This window comes from Cupressus sempervirens, chromosome 3, assembly GCF_028749045.1.
Source record: "Cupressus sempervirens isolate cs-2001-9-10 chromosome 3, ASM2874904v1, whole genome shotgun sequence".
NCBI classification, from domain to species: domain Eukaryota; kingdom Viridiplantae; phylum Streptophyta; class Pinopsida; order Cupressales; family Cupressaceae; genus Cupressus; species Cupressus sempervirens.
This window is the reverse complement of record NC_143120.1, coordinates 485,509,384-485,526,162: the sequence shown is the minus strand read 5'-3', so window position 1 is coordinate 485,526,162 and position 16,779 is coordinate 485,509,384. Positions and strand designations below refer to the sequence as shown.

General features: G+C 34.9%; 1 protein-coding gene across 1 annotated transcript in view; it reads left to right on the top strand.

Annotated features, from left to right (window-relative positions):
- Positions 1–1,148: 1,148 nt before the first annotated feature.
- Positions 1,149–16,779, top strand: part of LOC149567286 (dentin sialophosphoprotein-like protein) — a 63,020-nt gene continuing 47,389 nt past the window's right edge. The window contains exon 1 of the mRNA XM_089820451.1: positions 1,149–1,881. Coding sequence (XP_089676577.1) covers positions 1,510–1,881 — 372 coding nt within the window. The 5' untranslated portion in view covers positions 1,149–1,509. The remainder of the gene's footprint in view (positions 1,882–16,779) is intronic.

Here is a 16,779-nt window from a genome sequence, read left to right as displayed (position 1 = left end):
CAAATTTATAGTAACCTTATCAAAATAAAAAATAAAAAGTAAATATTTTTCCTATTGCGCCGCGACTGCCACTAGCTTATATATACCTCTATATATATTACGCTGAGAGTAATCGTTCTCGAGGCGCTTATTTTTATTTTCATAAATCCCAACTTTGATTAAAATAACTTTGGGATTAAATAAAAATAGGCGCTCCGAAAACGATTACTCTCGGCGTAATATATATAGAGGTATATATAAGCTACTGATATTGTTATCACTGTTTAACTATGTAGTTAATGAGTAGTGATTTACAAGAATCCATCTCTTATGATAATAAATAAAATACTCAGCGGTCATTGCATCTAGTCAAGCATGGAGACTTCCCTTAATTTAGTTTTTAGTTTATATTTTTTGCTCCACTTTATACATCTTATTTTTTCATATTATTTTCTTATTAATTTTTCATAATAATTTTTTACGAGAATATTTTTTAGATGATAATTTATTAGTATATAATAAATTAATTAAATAACTTTATTTATTTGATTTATTACAAAATTAAATTTTATATCGTTGCAAGCACAAAAGCTTGCGACTATTAGTTTAGTTGTTGTATACTTTCAAGATTATATTGTACATAGAATTTATTTAATCTCCTTTTCTAAAATATATTCTTAATATATATACAATAATTTCAACAAAATTGACAATTTATAATTTTGTGCGACTTAAAATTATACTAATTAAAAATCCTACATTTGATATTTACAAATTTGTCTCTAACAATTAATTTTATATTTAAATTATTTTTGAATAAATACTTATTATTAAACTTTATATTTAAAAAAAAAAATAGAGAAATTGTCATCAACCAAAATTCTAATAAAAGATGGTAGATAAAAATTTATTATTATTTGCTCTTTTTTTTTCCGTGAAGGGTGCAAGGTCTGAATCACTCCCACCAAATAAGTTTAACTTAATACACCAACATGAGTCTGGACTGAAGACTAAGTGCACTTTATATGCACCATTTTTTCAGTGTATTAAGAATATTCTTTCTATCAAATTCTCCCAAAAGCGAATCCCGAGCCTTGATCTTTACGATGTGTGAGACTTTCCTGGACAAAACTTGTCTGATTAAAATGGAAAAACGCAATTTTAAAATTGTAGAAAAGCAAGCCGCAGAGGCATTAAAACCCTCTGCGAGACCGTCAAAATGTGATCTCGTGTGGGCGAGGGCGACTCTCTATGATAATCCTTCGCTTCAATTGGTAGCATGCAAAACCGGAAACGGAAAGGTTGCACGGTTTACGATCATTTCCGTAACACTTGCAAACCAAAGTGGCCTTTCAAGAATACATGCAACCGAGTCTCTGAATTCCATGCATTCTCCCAACATAAAATTACCAGCAATACGCTTGGAAAACGCAGACGGAAGAACAGTTAGTAATTCCCACGAATTGAATTGAACTAAGGGCACACAAGAGATTACAATCAATCAATTTCATATAATCGTTGACAGGAGCAATGTTCAAAGACAGAATGTTCAAAGGGCGAGGGGCGGGTAGAGGAGGACCGGGCCGGATGGTGCCGCCATCGAGGCCGGTCGCTCCAATTGGGCAGAGAAACCCTCGCGGAGGCTCAATTCTCCCACCATCTCGAGGTCTCAATGGCAATGGTGGCGGCGGCAATGGCAACGGAAAGGCCACTCCTCCTCCTCCTCTTCCCGCTGGTGTTGGCACGGAAGAAAACTTTACTCTCAAGCCAGGAAGGGGGCTGCCATTTGCGATGATAATAAAGTTGGTTCCAGGCCTTGTGGAAGATGTCCAGCGCGCTCAGGCCCAGGGCTCCAAGGTCCAAATCAAATTCGGACCCCAAGCCAACAATTCCTCAGGAAATGTGAGTTATATACCCATTTCAAGCATATCCCCGAAGAAACCTATTCCTCCACTTTTTGCATCCATTGTGTGATAAATGCATAATTTAAAGTTCCCAACAAATCATTTTTGGCGAGAATGGATATCCGTGTTTGTCCCGCAAGTTTACTGTATTGCCCTCCCACCCTTTTTTAAGTTCTTTAATTGGCTTCAGCACATGATGTTACGGTGCATACCCGTGTGAATACCTTGTTGATTTCGCAGGATTGCCAGTTTCTCTTAACCTAGAAAACCTGGAATTAGTCTCATTACAAGTTTGCCATTTCAACATCCACTCCGAATTGCCAGATTTGTGATGCTTTCTACCTTGAACTGCTCCCAACCACTACATTATTTGGCTACTACCACCCTAAGTTCACAACACTCATCTACGGTTATTACGATTGACAAGTTTTCCTCTTGAAGAACTACGGTGCATTCCTTTCCTTCGTGGTATATTTCCAGTATTGACGTAATCCCAACCCGAGCTGCCTATGACTGTAAAGTGCTGACGTACTCTCAATCGAAGCTGCTGATAAATGTCTTGTGTTGAGGAAATCCCAACCTAGGTTGCCGATAAATTGCCGATAAATGTCTATTCTTGATGTGATCCCAATCTAAGTTGCTGATAACTGTGGTTCCCTGCTGCCTCGTAAATGTATAGTGAGATAATTCTGACTTGGCAACAATTTTCTTCTTCAGAAAACTCTGTGGATCAAGCTTATAACCAAATTGTGGTCATTGTGTGCCAAGTATCTCATAAACACATATATACGCTGATATCACAAGCATTCCTCACTAGGAACATTGAGAGCTACTGCTAGAAAATCTGATATGTGCCCTCTCTTTTAAACTTGTGTGCTACTGAATTATTTGTCCACCTTAGCTACTTTTTCATAGAATTTTTTGCTCAAAAACACCAAATTTGTTTTTCAATGAAGCAAATTAATGAATTTTGCACCCACAGAAAGAAAATTCAATCATTAATTCATTTGGGCCCGGGGGAATGAAGTTCTTTCTTCTTAGGTTGAATAGTTTGTACTTTTTCATCTTATGCATAAAGCTGTATCCGTGTAAGAAAATCAATTAAATGAGAGTTTGTTTTAAGACTTAATTTGAAGAGCAAAATTTGTCATTTGAAGTTTTTGAACAAAGTAAAGTCGTCATCAATTTTTTACATTTCAGACTGATCCCTTCAACTTTGATTAGTCTGTCTGCGTTAAAGTAATTCCAAGCAAGACATATTTCTTTTAAATTTAAATGATCCAATTGACTGTTAATTTATCTAGCTTCACAACAAGGTATCTGAAGCTTCATGTAATCCTTTCCCTCAATAACCTTCACAGGCATCCCCACTTTTTTCATGTGACGAGTTCATATTTGTTCAACTTCATAATAACATCATCATTGAATAAGGATTTCAAAAGTTTGGAGATGATGAGAGTATGCAACTATGGCGACTTTCTTTACAAGCTACAAGCTTAAAACTGCACATTCTATGGTGAACCGCTAGACACATTGAAATAACCTATTTTAAGATGTATGAAGTTATGAACAGAAAGAAAGCTGCTTCAAAACTTTTGGAAAGCTTCCTTTGAGTTTTTTTCTTCTACTGGATGACTGCAGTGGTGACAGTATCAATGAGTTGTTCTATCCCTTTCCCATTTCATTATTTATTTCTGACCTCATACAGTACTATTTGTTTTATTTCAGTTTTTTTTTGATCTACAACATTGATTTCTATTTATTACAATGATTCTTCTCTGAAGTCATATGGCTAGCAACCCCATACTTTTTCTGGATATTTCCTTTTCTGTCTCATGGCAATCATATTAAGATGTCAGTGTGACCTTGACTCATCAATGCCAAACTGCTATCACCAATATTTATCCAATTGGAGAGCAGGTAATAGCTTTTTTCTGCCTCAACTAAAAAAGTTGTTAGCCCTTTGGGGCCTGAAATTCTAGTCCAAGCCTTGTACACTGCTAGGCTCCATAGTTAGCTTTTTGACTTTTTTTGAACCCTTTTTTCTGAATTTCCAAACACACTTCGATTTCCTGATAGTGAAGTTATTTCATGTTGTACGAAGAAAAACAATACTAGACCTCCTTTATAATACATTCAGACAAACATCAAATGCTAACCTGTATTGCAGTTCTTTAATGCACAATTGCTAATTAAGTATTTTGGAAATGAGGAGAGGAGACACTTGAGTCAATATTGAGAGGAGATACAAGGTAGAATTACTGCTAACTTTTAATGGTTGACTAAGATTAAAGGCAGAGTAACTTCCAGATTTCAACTATGAAACAAGATTTATGGCAGAATCATAACCTGTTAAAACATGTAGCTTTCGTTAAGACAATATCTCTAATCAATATGAGAATATATTCATGTATATATATGTATCAATATGATTTGCATAGTGATATGTATATATGCAAATATATAATCTGCATTAATTATGATGATCACTGTATATAAAACCAACTATGCATATTTATTTGTTTATATCTGAGATTGGATCTCAGTAATGATCACATTATATTCTGATCATTATCGATTTGATTTGCATTGGGCTTTATTAAAGTCTTTGAAACGATGGATTAGTTTTTGTTACAGTTAACATCGGGTGTGATTAAATCACCGATCATGTATACCGGTGAATGGTCATGTCTCCAAATGGAGACATGCCCATTCACCTATATACCTGACCTTTCTTGTATATATGTTCGTTACTGCCTGATATTGCAAGCATCAAAACCAATTAATGCAAGCAGATTGGAGGTAATATAAGTATTGAGGTTTGAAGAAACATTTCATCAATATCTTTGCATTGTCATCACATATATTGTGGAGCATATCATGTCCTTTACCAGCAGAGATCAAACCTGAAAATAAAAAACTATATATTTGTGAGTACTGTCATAGAAATCTGATATAAACTTTACATGCTATTAGAGCCTTGTTAAGGAGAGATCTCATTAAGTTTAAGAGATCAGATTTCACATTAAATTGCAGTCAATCGTTTCTCTACAAGATGACAAACACATTAAGATTCGAACATCACCTTGCAAGTGCTAATAACTTTAAATCCTGGAAACTTCATATAATGATGTTATTAAAAGAAAACAAATTGAAATCTTTTGTAAGAGAAGATAAGGAAGAACCTAAAAGATGATCCAGAGAAAACATTATGGATTGAGAAAAATGAGAAGGCCATGAAGATAATCGTGGATGGTGTTCGAGATCACATTGTGCCTATTGTGGCAAAACATGCAATGAGATATTGCATGTTTTGAGCTCTTGAAAATGCATTCATAATAGATAACACTGGCATAACACTTGCTCTCAAAAGACAAATGAATAATATCAACATGGACAAAGGAGAAACTACAAATGTCTTCTTCATGAGGATAATAGATTTGAGAGATCAATTATTTGTAGTCGATTATGAGATTGAGAACCAAGAATTATCCCTAATGGCGTTAGGAGGACTTCCAAATTCTTGGGGATCTTTTGTACAATTAATAAGTGCTAGATCTAAAATTCCAAAACTAGATTGACTAAGATTTGACTGTCTTCAAGAAGAATCAAGATTAATGATTAAGGGAAAACACAAAACCTTAGATGAAGACATTCAAGTTCTTAACACAAACTCTCATAAGAAGGGAAAGAAGAAGAACAACAAAAGGAAAATAAACTTTCATGGAAAAGGACAGTCTAAACAGAAGAAAGACTTGTCCAAAATTCAATGCTTCAGATGTGATCCATATTGACATTATGCAATAAATTGTCCCGATCGATCTAAACCTCAAGCATCATTTGCTAAATCTGATAAATCAAATGAAGGACACGAATCTGAGAAATATGCCTTCTATTCAGCATTGTCCAGTCAAATTTCAACCAAATCTAACACATGGATAGTTGACAGTGGATCTTCAAGGCACATCATTGGATAACTTGATAACATAGAAAGCATGCAAATAGAAACATATGAAGAAGTTATAATTGGCGATGATTCTGTTCTGCACATTCCGTAAAAGGAATTGGGACCTACGCCATCAAATTGAAGTCTGGAAATTCCATTCACCTTTTCGAAGTTCTTTATGTACCAAGTATTAAAAGGAATTTAATATCTATATTTGCACTTGAAGATGATGGTTATAGAATTGCATTCATGGAAGGTAAGGTATTAGCTTGGCCTAAGAAATCAACCATAAAGAAGGCTCTAACAATAGGAGTATGACAAGGACTATTATATGAGCTATGCACTAAGAGAAACTTTGCAATTGTACATGAGACTTCAGATTCAAATGAAATATGGCATAGAAGATTAGGTCATATAAACTTTCGTGTCCTAACATCCATGGAAAAGTTAGTAATCAGAATGCCCAAATTAAGCCATATTCACAATGAATCCTGCAAAGGTTGTGCCTTATTGAAAAACACTAAAAATCCATATCCTCATAGTTTGAGCAAAACTAAAGATGTGTTGGAACTAGTGCTCTCTGATCTATGTGGACCCATGTCTTTACTATCTATAGGAGGGTTCCTGTACTATGTGATAATTGTTGATGATTTTTCAAGGAAGACTTGGATATACTTCCTTAAGTGCAAAGAATTTAAAGAGATTCTTTCTAAGTTTAAAGAATTCAAAACAATCACCGAGAACTCCAAAAAGAACATTAAAGTTTTGAGAACAGATAATGGGAAAGAGTACACTTCCGAAATATTTAAGGAGTTCTGCAAACTTCCTGGGATTAAGAGGGAGTTCACAGTCCCCTACAATCGTCAACAAAATGGAGTTTCTGAAAGGAAAAACAAAACTATTGTAGAAGCTGCCAGGGCTATGATTTTTGATCAAAACTTGAGTATGTCATTCTGGGATGAAGCATTTAATACAACAGTCTATATTTAGAATAGATGTCCTCACTCGTATTTGGACAATAAGACCCCTGAAGAAGCATTTTCAGGAAAGAAACCTGACATCAGTCACTTAAGGATATTTGGATGTCCTGTGTATGTTCATGTACCTAAGGAGAAGAGGACAAAGTTAGAATCTTCTAGAAGAAAAGGTATCCTTATAGGTTTTAGTGAAACAATAAAACGATATAGAGTTTACATACTTGGACAAAAACAAATAGAACTAAGTAGAGATGTCATTTTTGAAGAAGGCATTGCCTTCAGAAGAGCCAAAACTTCTAATGAACTAGATATAGTTGACGTATTCCAAGGTGAGGCTCTTGCTTTTGAGATTTAGAGGGAGTACCCCGAAGAGACTTCAAATGAAATGGAGATCCTTTTTGAGACCCAAGAAGAGAGTCTTGATCATTCTAAAAGGCCACTTTGGGCAAGGAAATTATACAAGGAGGAGATGGATTTGCAGCCCCTTCAAGGACTTTCCGAGAAAACAAGAGACCTAGAAAATTGACATACAATGCTTTCATGTTTGAGAGTCCAAAACCTGAACCTTCAAGTACTTCAAAAACACTTAAACATCAAGCTTGGAAAGATGCAATGGTGGAAGAGTATTAGTCTATACTAAAAAATGATGTTTGGGATATAGTTCCTAGACTTAAGGGAATTTCTGTTGTGTCTTCAAAATGACTCTTCAAAGTTAAGTATGTTGCAGATGGCAGCATTGAAAAACATAAAACTTGTTTTGTGGTTAGAGGTTTTTCTCAAAAGGAAGGAATCAACTTTGAAGAAACTTTTGCACTAGTTGCCAAGTACACCTCAGTTAGAGCTATAATAGCCATTGCAGCAACCAAAGGTTGAAAAATCCGTCAAATGGATGTAAAATTGCTTTTCTTAATGGAAAAAGTGAGATGTATGCTTGGAAAAACTAGAAGGATTTGTGACTCATGATGATGCCTCTTATGTATGCAAATTGAAGAGGGCTCTATATGACTCAAAAAGGCTCCTTGAGCCTAGTATGAAAGGATTGACGAATACCTTTTAAGTCTTGGATTCACCAAGAATGTGGCTGATCCAAATCTTTACTTTAAGGTAGCTAAAGCTGGTATGCTAATTCTAATTCTTTATGTTGACGAACTTTTGATTACAGGGGAAGAACATCTCATTAATTAGTGTAAGAAAGATTTGGCTTCTGAATTTGAAATGAAGGACTTAGGAATTCTTTATTAGTTTCTTGGTTTGGAAGTGTGTCAGAAGTCTGGGAATATCTTTTTACATCAAAAGAAGTATACTGTTGATAGTTTGAAAAGATTTGGAATGCGGAATTGTCGACCCATGTCTACAGATATGGAAATCAACTTACACAAGCTAAAGAAAGCAAGTGCTGAATCCAGACTAGTTGATCCTACCTTATATAGACAGATAACTGGGTCTCTGATGTATCTTGTAAATACTTGACCTGATATATGCTATGCTGTGAATGCATTAAGTTAGTTCATGTGTGAACCTCGTGAGATTCATCTTGTTGCGTTGAAGCATATATTAAGGTATCTCCAAGGTACTATTGGGTATGAACTTAAATATGAGAATACCAGCTTGGAGTTGCATGGATATATTGTTTTTGATTGGGCTGGAAGTGTAAAAGACCGGAAAAGCACGTCAAGATGTTGTTTCAGCTTAGAATCAGCTATGTTCTCTTGGATTTGCAAAAAGCAAGCTTCAGTTGCTTAGAGTTCTATTGAGGTAGAGTATATTGCAGCAGCAATGGGAGCTAGAGAAGTAGTATGGCTTCGAAAGTTGCTTTCTAACTTGTTTTGTGAGCCTATGAAGCCTACCACTAGTCACTGTGATAACCAAAGTTGTATCAAGTTATGTGTGCATTCGGAATTTCATGATAGATCCAAGCATATAGAAATTCCTTACTACTACGTAAGAGACATGGTGGAAAGAAGAGCTGTTTAGTTGGAATATATCAATATAGGGTGATCAAATAGTTGACATTCTCACCAAGGCACTTCCTAAATTGAATGTTGATCATTTCAAAAAGAAACTTCGCTTGGTTGAAATATAAGTTTATGAGATTGAGTCTCAAACTTTGTAAATTTGTATAATTTAATATAGATGCTTAAAGTGTAAACTCTTTTGTCATATGTGTGACTCTATGACTCATGGGCCTACCCTATGTTCAGTATTAAAAGGTGACAATCTTTTATATTGAAATGTCAACTCTAATAATATAAGACGACGACTTTATGATTATTAGATTATTATTATGATGAATATCATGTGACTTGATATTCATGGAAAATCATGATAGTTAAAAGAGCATGTTGATGGATATCATGTGACTTGATATCTATTGAAGATCAATATGTTTAAACTCGTGGTGGATATTATGTGACTTAATATCTATGGATATGCGATGATCTTTTATGGTGGATATCATGAGACTTGATATCTGTGTACACACCATAACTGAAAGAATATCATGAGACTTGATTTTCTTAAAATATCTAGAGGATATTACTTCTTATAATGAGAAGTATTTATATTCACTTTGTCTTCCCTAGCTAAGAGGGAGTGTTAAAACATGTAGCTTCGGTGAAGACAATATCTCTGATCAATATGAGAATATATTTATGTATATATATGTATCAATATGATTTGCATATTGATATGTATATATGCACATATATAATTTGCATTAATTATGATGATCACTGTATATAAAACCGACTGCATATTTATTTGTTTATATCTGAGATCGGATCTCAGTAATGATTACATTATATTCTGATCATTATCGATTTGATTTGCATCGGGCTTTATTAAAGTCTTTGAAACGATGGATTAGTTTTTGTTACAACTAACATCTGGTGTGATTAAATCACTGATCAGGAATATTGGTGAATGATCATGTCTCCAAATGGAGACATGCCCATTCACCCATATACCCAACCTTTCTTGAAAATGTTCGTTACTGCCCAATATTGCAAGCATCCAAATCAATTAATGCAAGCAGATCGGAGGTAATATAAGTATTGAAGTTTGAAGAAACATTTCATCAATATCTTTGCATTGTCATCACATATATTGTGGACAATATCAGGTCCTTTACGAGCAGAGATCGAACCTGAAAACAAAAAAACTATACATTTGTCAGTACTGTCATAGAAATCTGATATAAGCTTTGCATAACCAAACATCAATTGTGAAGTAGAATAATGGTAGAATTACTGCCAGACTTCAATTTTGGACTTAAGGTCAATTATAGAATTTCCAAAACTTTGGTAGTTTAACTGCCCTATTGCAAGCAATGCTTCAGAGTTTGAGTTCGTAAAATCAAGTGTTTGCTTCCCTCCATAATTTTAGGGAGCATCTCCAGAATGTTTTCCTCTGGCAGGCTACCCATAATGTCCTGAAAATTGCTTTGCTTGTTTGGACACAGGTGACTTGATCCCCTTGGGCAGGAGGAGGTAATGTTTTCTGAACCATTTGGATTAACCAATCAATTTTGACCAAGTTGCCATTTTGACCTTAATCCAATCCTTGAGCTTTTTGGAGCTTTATTGTCCAAGAAAAATTACCTTATAACACCACTCCATTGTGCCAAATGAATACTTTTATCCCTTTTTGTGAATCAGGAGTTTCCATATAGAGCCATATTAGAATTTGTCAACCATTTCTGAGAGATTAGTCATCACAGTAAGGCTTGGTTGCAGGACTATTCTTAGAGCTTTCCTCCCTCTACTCACTGTCATGAATGTCAGGCGATATTCAGCACTTCTTGTGGCTGAAAGGATATGTTACTGTCTATGCTTACACTCATGTTTACATGACACCTTTGTCATACAGATTCCTATTGCAATCAGGACTCATATTCAGATTTTTTTATTGATTAGCTGCACATGTACAAACAGAGCTTAAATAGCTAATATAGGACCTGCAATGCTGTTTAGCACATTAAAACATTCTAGCGACATATATGTTGGGGGAAGGTAAAGATGATTTTACAGTTATGGCTTTTCAAATAGTACCTTTTTCATTTGTATTGTACATACGCTTAGCAGCTGGGTTGGTCTGCAAGACTTTGCACTGCTAAAATGTTAAAGTTGGGATTTAATTCTTCCTTTGCTTGTTGGACCCTTTGATGTGAGCAAATATAATGTTCTGAAGCTCAAAGAAGCACTTTGGAATCTCTTCTCAGAGGCTTATGGGCAACCTTCATAAAGTGACTATTTTCTGGTATCTCGAGGAACTTATGATATTTTCAGATCCTCATGAATTATAAATTGCTTTATTGAAATTTTAGAAACTTGAATAGTTTTATCAATCATGTAAGTACACCAATCGGCACACGGTCACTCCATCATAATCATAAACTCAGCTTCTCAGCTTTTGTGGAGCTCAAAGTTAAATCCTTCAAAGTTGGCACATTTGGCATTTCTATTTTCCACACAGAGTGATGCCGATATGTAGTGTGCAATAAGATAACAATTTCAAATTTGAATGTTCTATAAATAACAGAAATTTCTTAATTCACCAGGGTTATGGTTAAACTTGTATATTGTGGAGTTCTCTAGGTGATAATTTGCCTCCTGAATGATTGATCTGTACTCAAGTTTCATTGGACATTGTAGTAGTCACCTCTTTAGAAAGTTATTTCATCCATTAGTTTCAGTCATATTCCACTATGGTGGGAATTGATTATTTATTCTTGAAATCTTGACTTTTTTCCGCACCAAGTAAGTTTCATTGTAAACATGCTACATGTTCGTCACACTTCCCTTGATCACACCCAGTCTGACATGCCAAACACCAAGATCACTCCTATTGGTAGCATATGTTTAGTCTATTGCAATGTGTTATAGTTTTCCCTAAAAGCAAGTTTTCATGGCTTCGACAACTCTACAGAATGTCTGCTAACGTGTGCTGGACTATTTTTGCTTTTTTATGTAAGAGGAATGCGAATGATGTCATAATTCTTAAAAAAGCTAGACCTGCTAATCAGCTCTTGATGTACACATGCCAATTTTCACAATTATTGTTGCTTTTCCCATATATTTTTGAGACAAAAGATGTTGGTACAGTAATTTTTGATGCCCACATGGAAGAGTGCCTACAATATTACTTATGCTCTTTTAAAAGTGTACATGAAGCACCACTAGCATTTTGGAAATAGGTGGATAGAATACTCTCCATTGTAGATGAAAGAGTATTGGATTTATTCTAGTCTCAAGGACAACCTATCAAACTATCAACCTTTGGAGTACCATAGGTTGGGGACCTTTAAGGAGTGTTAGAGACTCAGTTTCAAAAAATATTAATCATTGGACACCTGCTCACTCTATTAGCAATTTCTACCTTGAGTTGGTTTGTGCAGTCTTGCCGTGGCTCCCTAATATATGGCTTGAACAACATTGCCAGCAATACCAGTCATGTGAGACACATTATTTGTAATGACAATGTTGCCTACTCCCTTTTCTGGTCACTACTGTATCAAAAATTCTCACTTCTTAAATCTATGACCACTTGTATACAACTAATGTGCCAATACAGGTTTGTTTTTATGCCAAATTGTAATGTTTGAGGTGAATGATTAGAATTTACTTTGATACCTCCTATTTTGTATGATATCTGGGTTTCTCCTGCTAAACTGAGACAATTTCTTCTGTACCTGGCAAAATGAAAATCTTTCTAGAAGGACCAGGAGGAATGAAGTCACATTTTTAGTTGTAATCTCTAACAACTAGTGGGCCACTTGTATCATCTAGGGATTTGTGTGTAGATACTATCAATTGTGTTGTGATGCTAATAAGTTGTTGGTTTGGTTATGGGATTGGATTGGGCAACCTTCAACTTCTGACTTCGGATTGGTTGAGCTCAGACTGAAGCATCGGATGTAAAACCTTTTCACTGGGCAGATGATACCATTCAATAGAAAGCTGCTATCTGGTGATCCTTGGATTAAGGGTTTATACAAGACCCCTCCAGTCATTGCCACTCACCAAACTTTAGGGCTGTATTTGGTTTGATCTCTCGTAATATGTATCAGGATCTGCTCCTCCCATCCTACAGCATACTCTTCTAATGTGGTCGATGATTGCAAATGCAGAGATTTCCCGAGTGTTCAATGTGAAAATCTTTTGAGCGCAGAGGTCAAATTGACTTTTCAAGGACACGTATCCTGTTTTGACATTTTTAAAAAACACCCTGCAGGATTTGGCCAGAGCACAATACCCCAGGGAGTACCAAAAGTTGTAGGGCTGTTCCTGATCGTCTTGTCTGGGCTTTTGACTGCCATTCTGTTCAGTGATGGTATGTACAGTGTAGTAACTTAGCTATTTAGTTAGAAAACTATTCTTGAATTTTCTTACTGCTCTTCTTTATTCCTTGAATGAAATGACTGAAGGGTGCTTACAACATTGCTTGGAAGCTGACTCGCTTTACATTGTTAGACAATCTGCCACCCATTATGTAGAGAGACTCTATAAGAAACTTTCCAAATGTAACTAAGCCAAACCCACATTACATTTTTTGGACAATAAATCACTCTATATAAAGAGAGGTGTATATGAAATGTTTTAAATGTAACTTGCTGATCCTACTCTACATTGTTGGATAATTTGCCACCCTATAGAAAGAGGGCCTGTTTAAGAATCTATATTAATGTAAGTTGTCTGAGGAAGGTTTGAAGTAGTTGGAAACTTGGGAGGATTGTCTTAGCTAAGGACAAAATTTTGTATGGCTTAGAAATAGATGATATCTGGATCATGTTGTAGGTGCAATAGGATTCCATAAGCTAGATTCTTTTAATGATTTGTAGCTTCGGTCAGATTAATCTAACTGATGAAATCAAATGCATAATTGGCCTATCTGTCTTGAACATCATAAGATGATTATGTTTATCATAATAATCTCTTCTATTTATGATTTTAGTTAGTAATAATCACCGATTATATATATATATATATATATATTCATTTAATAGTGCTTATATTATTAAATGTGTGTGTGTGTGTGTGTGTATATATTCATTTAATAGTGATTATATTATTAAATGTATACATATATAATTGATGATCATATTGATCTTATGATTCTTATCATATCGATAGTAACGTGTGTATGGTTGCAATGGATATCGATTATGATTAATGTTAATCTTGCTGAGATATATTAATGAACAGTTGATATTTTTAAACATAAAGTATCAAATCATGTCTCACATAGAGACATGACTCTACGTGAGATCATATGGTCCGTATAGAGCCATGTCTCTATGTGGGACATGGCCCTTCAATCATATACATATTGGAGGCCATTCTCATTCTTGGCGATGTGATGAAATTGACAAGTGCAAGGCAAAGATTCAGCAGTTTCTCATAAATATATCTCAGCAACATTTACATATCTTAAATTGTTATCTATATTGAGATTATAACTGATCGATATAAATTCATATCAAATTGATATTGATATATATATCCAAGCTTATTACCGTGATATTGTGATCAACAAAGGACATTGAATAGTGTATTGTTCGATTTGCAATAAAGAAGCATATACATCTGCAGAACATTGATTAAAATTAAAATTCCTATAACATATAAATCTGATCAAAACTTTAACATGGTATCAAAGCCAGCATAAGGAAGATCCAAATCAGATTAATAAGATATCATCTAAACTGCTATTAAACATCTTTAGAATTCTTTATATACTCTACAAAATGGTGAACAACATCAGATTTGAGGATCAACTTGAAGGAGCATCAAACCTTGTATCTTGGAAATTTAGGATAATGCTTGCCATAAAAGATGAGTTAGATTCATTTGTGGAAAAGGAAACATCTATACCTAGTGAAGAAAGTGAGAAACGTCAATGGATGAAAAACAATTAAAAAGCCATGAAAATATCAGTGGATGCTATAAAGGATCATAGTTCCAATCATATCAAAATTAGATGCTACTTCATGTTCACAACCTTGGAAAGCAATAGATAATACAAGCAAGGTTCTTGTTCTGAAACAACAACTCCACCATGTGAAAATGAACAAAGGAGAATCCATCACATCTAACTTAATAGGGATAACAGAATTAAGAGATCAACTATCCAACCATTGGTCACATAATTGATAGCAAGGAATTAACCATGTTGGCTCTCAATGGACTTCCACATCTTGGGAATCATTCACATAAGGGTTAAGTGCTCGATCTAAACTTTCTAAGTTTGATCATTTAAAAACTGATTGCATTCAAGAAGAGTTGAGGCTGATCACAAGAGGGATTGATAATTGATTGAAACTCCACTAATGAAGATATCCAAGTATTAAAATTCTCATTCTCACAAGAAGGGTAAGAGAGGAAACTTCAAAAGGAAGAAAGACAAAGACCAAAACGGAAAATACTCATCTAAGAGGAGGGACATTTCTAAAGTACAACGTTTTGGATGTGACAAATATGGTCACTACGCAATTGTCTAGACATGCCTAAACCTCAAGCCTCCATTGCACAAGTGAATAAGGCGAGCTTGGAGAAGGACTCTGAAAGACTTGTATTTTATTCAACATTATCAAGTCACGTGTCTTCGAGTCTTAACACTTGGGTAATTGATAGTGAAGCATATCACAATATTTAGAGAAAACCAAGATAGCTTGGTGGTAAACTCAGATGAGGAAGTTACCATGGGAGATGATTCCAACTACCTTGTGAAAGGAATCAAAACTTGTACTATACAATTAAAATCTGGCATCCCTCTCCAAGTGAGGTGTATTATTTGTATGGTATCAAACGTATTTTAGTTTCCATTTCAGTCCTTGAAGACAAAGGATATTGGATTACCTTTATGGATGATAAAGTTCTAGCATGATCCAAGAATTCAAATATCAAGAAAGCTCACACTATAGGAGTTCAACACGGATGCTTATACAAACTTTGCACTTCTCCTTCTCAAGCCTTAATTCATGAATCTTCTAATACATGTGAGATTTGGCATAGAAATTAGAGCATCTCCACTTTCGTCCGCTAGCTGCAATAGAGAAAATGGTGACAAACCTAAGATGTAAATAAGAGCATAAAGAAACTTGCAAAGGGTGTGCCTTGTGTCTTGGGAACGAACACTAAAGGCACATTTCATAGTAGTGAAAGTAGATCTAAAGATGTATTAGAACTTATTTATTCAGATTTATGTGATCCTCTGACAGTAACCTTTTTAGGAGGATTTTTGTACTGTTATTTTTGTAGATGACTATTCTAGGAAAACATTGATATATTTTCTGAAATGTAAAGAGTTTGATGAAGTCCTTATGAGGTTTAAGGAATTCAAGGCTCTAGTACAAAATATGTTGGGTAAAAGAATCAAAACCCTGAGATCAGATTATGGGTGGGGGGATACATCTCTGATAACTTAAAAACATTTTGTAACAATTCTAGGATTAAGAGAGTTTACAGTTCCTCACAACCCTCAAAAATATGGGGTGGTAGAAAGGAAAAACAAGACAATTGTAGAAGCATCCAAAGCCATGATGCATGACCCTTAATACCTCTTTTTGGGCTGAAGCCGCTAGAACTGCTCTCTATATCAAAATAGACGTCCTCACTCCCTTTTGGATAACAGAACCCTTGAAAAAGCATTTTCAAGACTAAAACCTTATATAAGCCATTTGAGAATCTTTGGTTGTCCTATCTACATTCATATACCCAGAGAAAAGAGATCCAAACTAGAACCCGCAGGGAAAAAGGGAATATTTGTTGGCTACAATGAAACATCCAAAGCCTATAGGATTTATAACCCTGGGCAAAAATTAATTGAGCTAAGCAAGGACATAATATTTAAAGATGTTGCATTTAAAAGATCCAAAGAATTCATGAAATAGATATTGAAGATCAAGAGTCCCCTCAAAATATGGAAGTGGATAATGCTTCTAAGATTTAGAGGGGGATCCATGAACATATGGAAG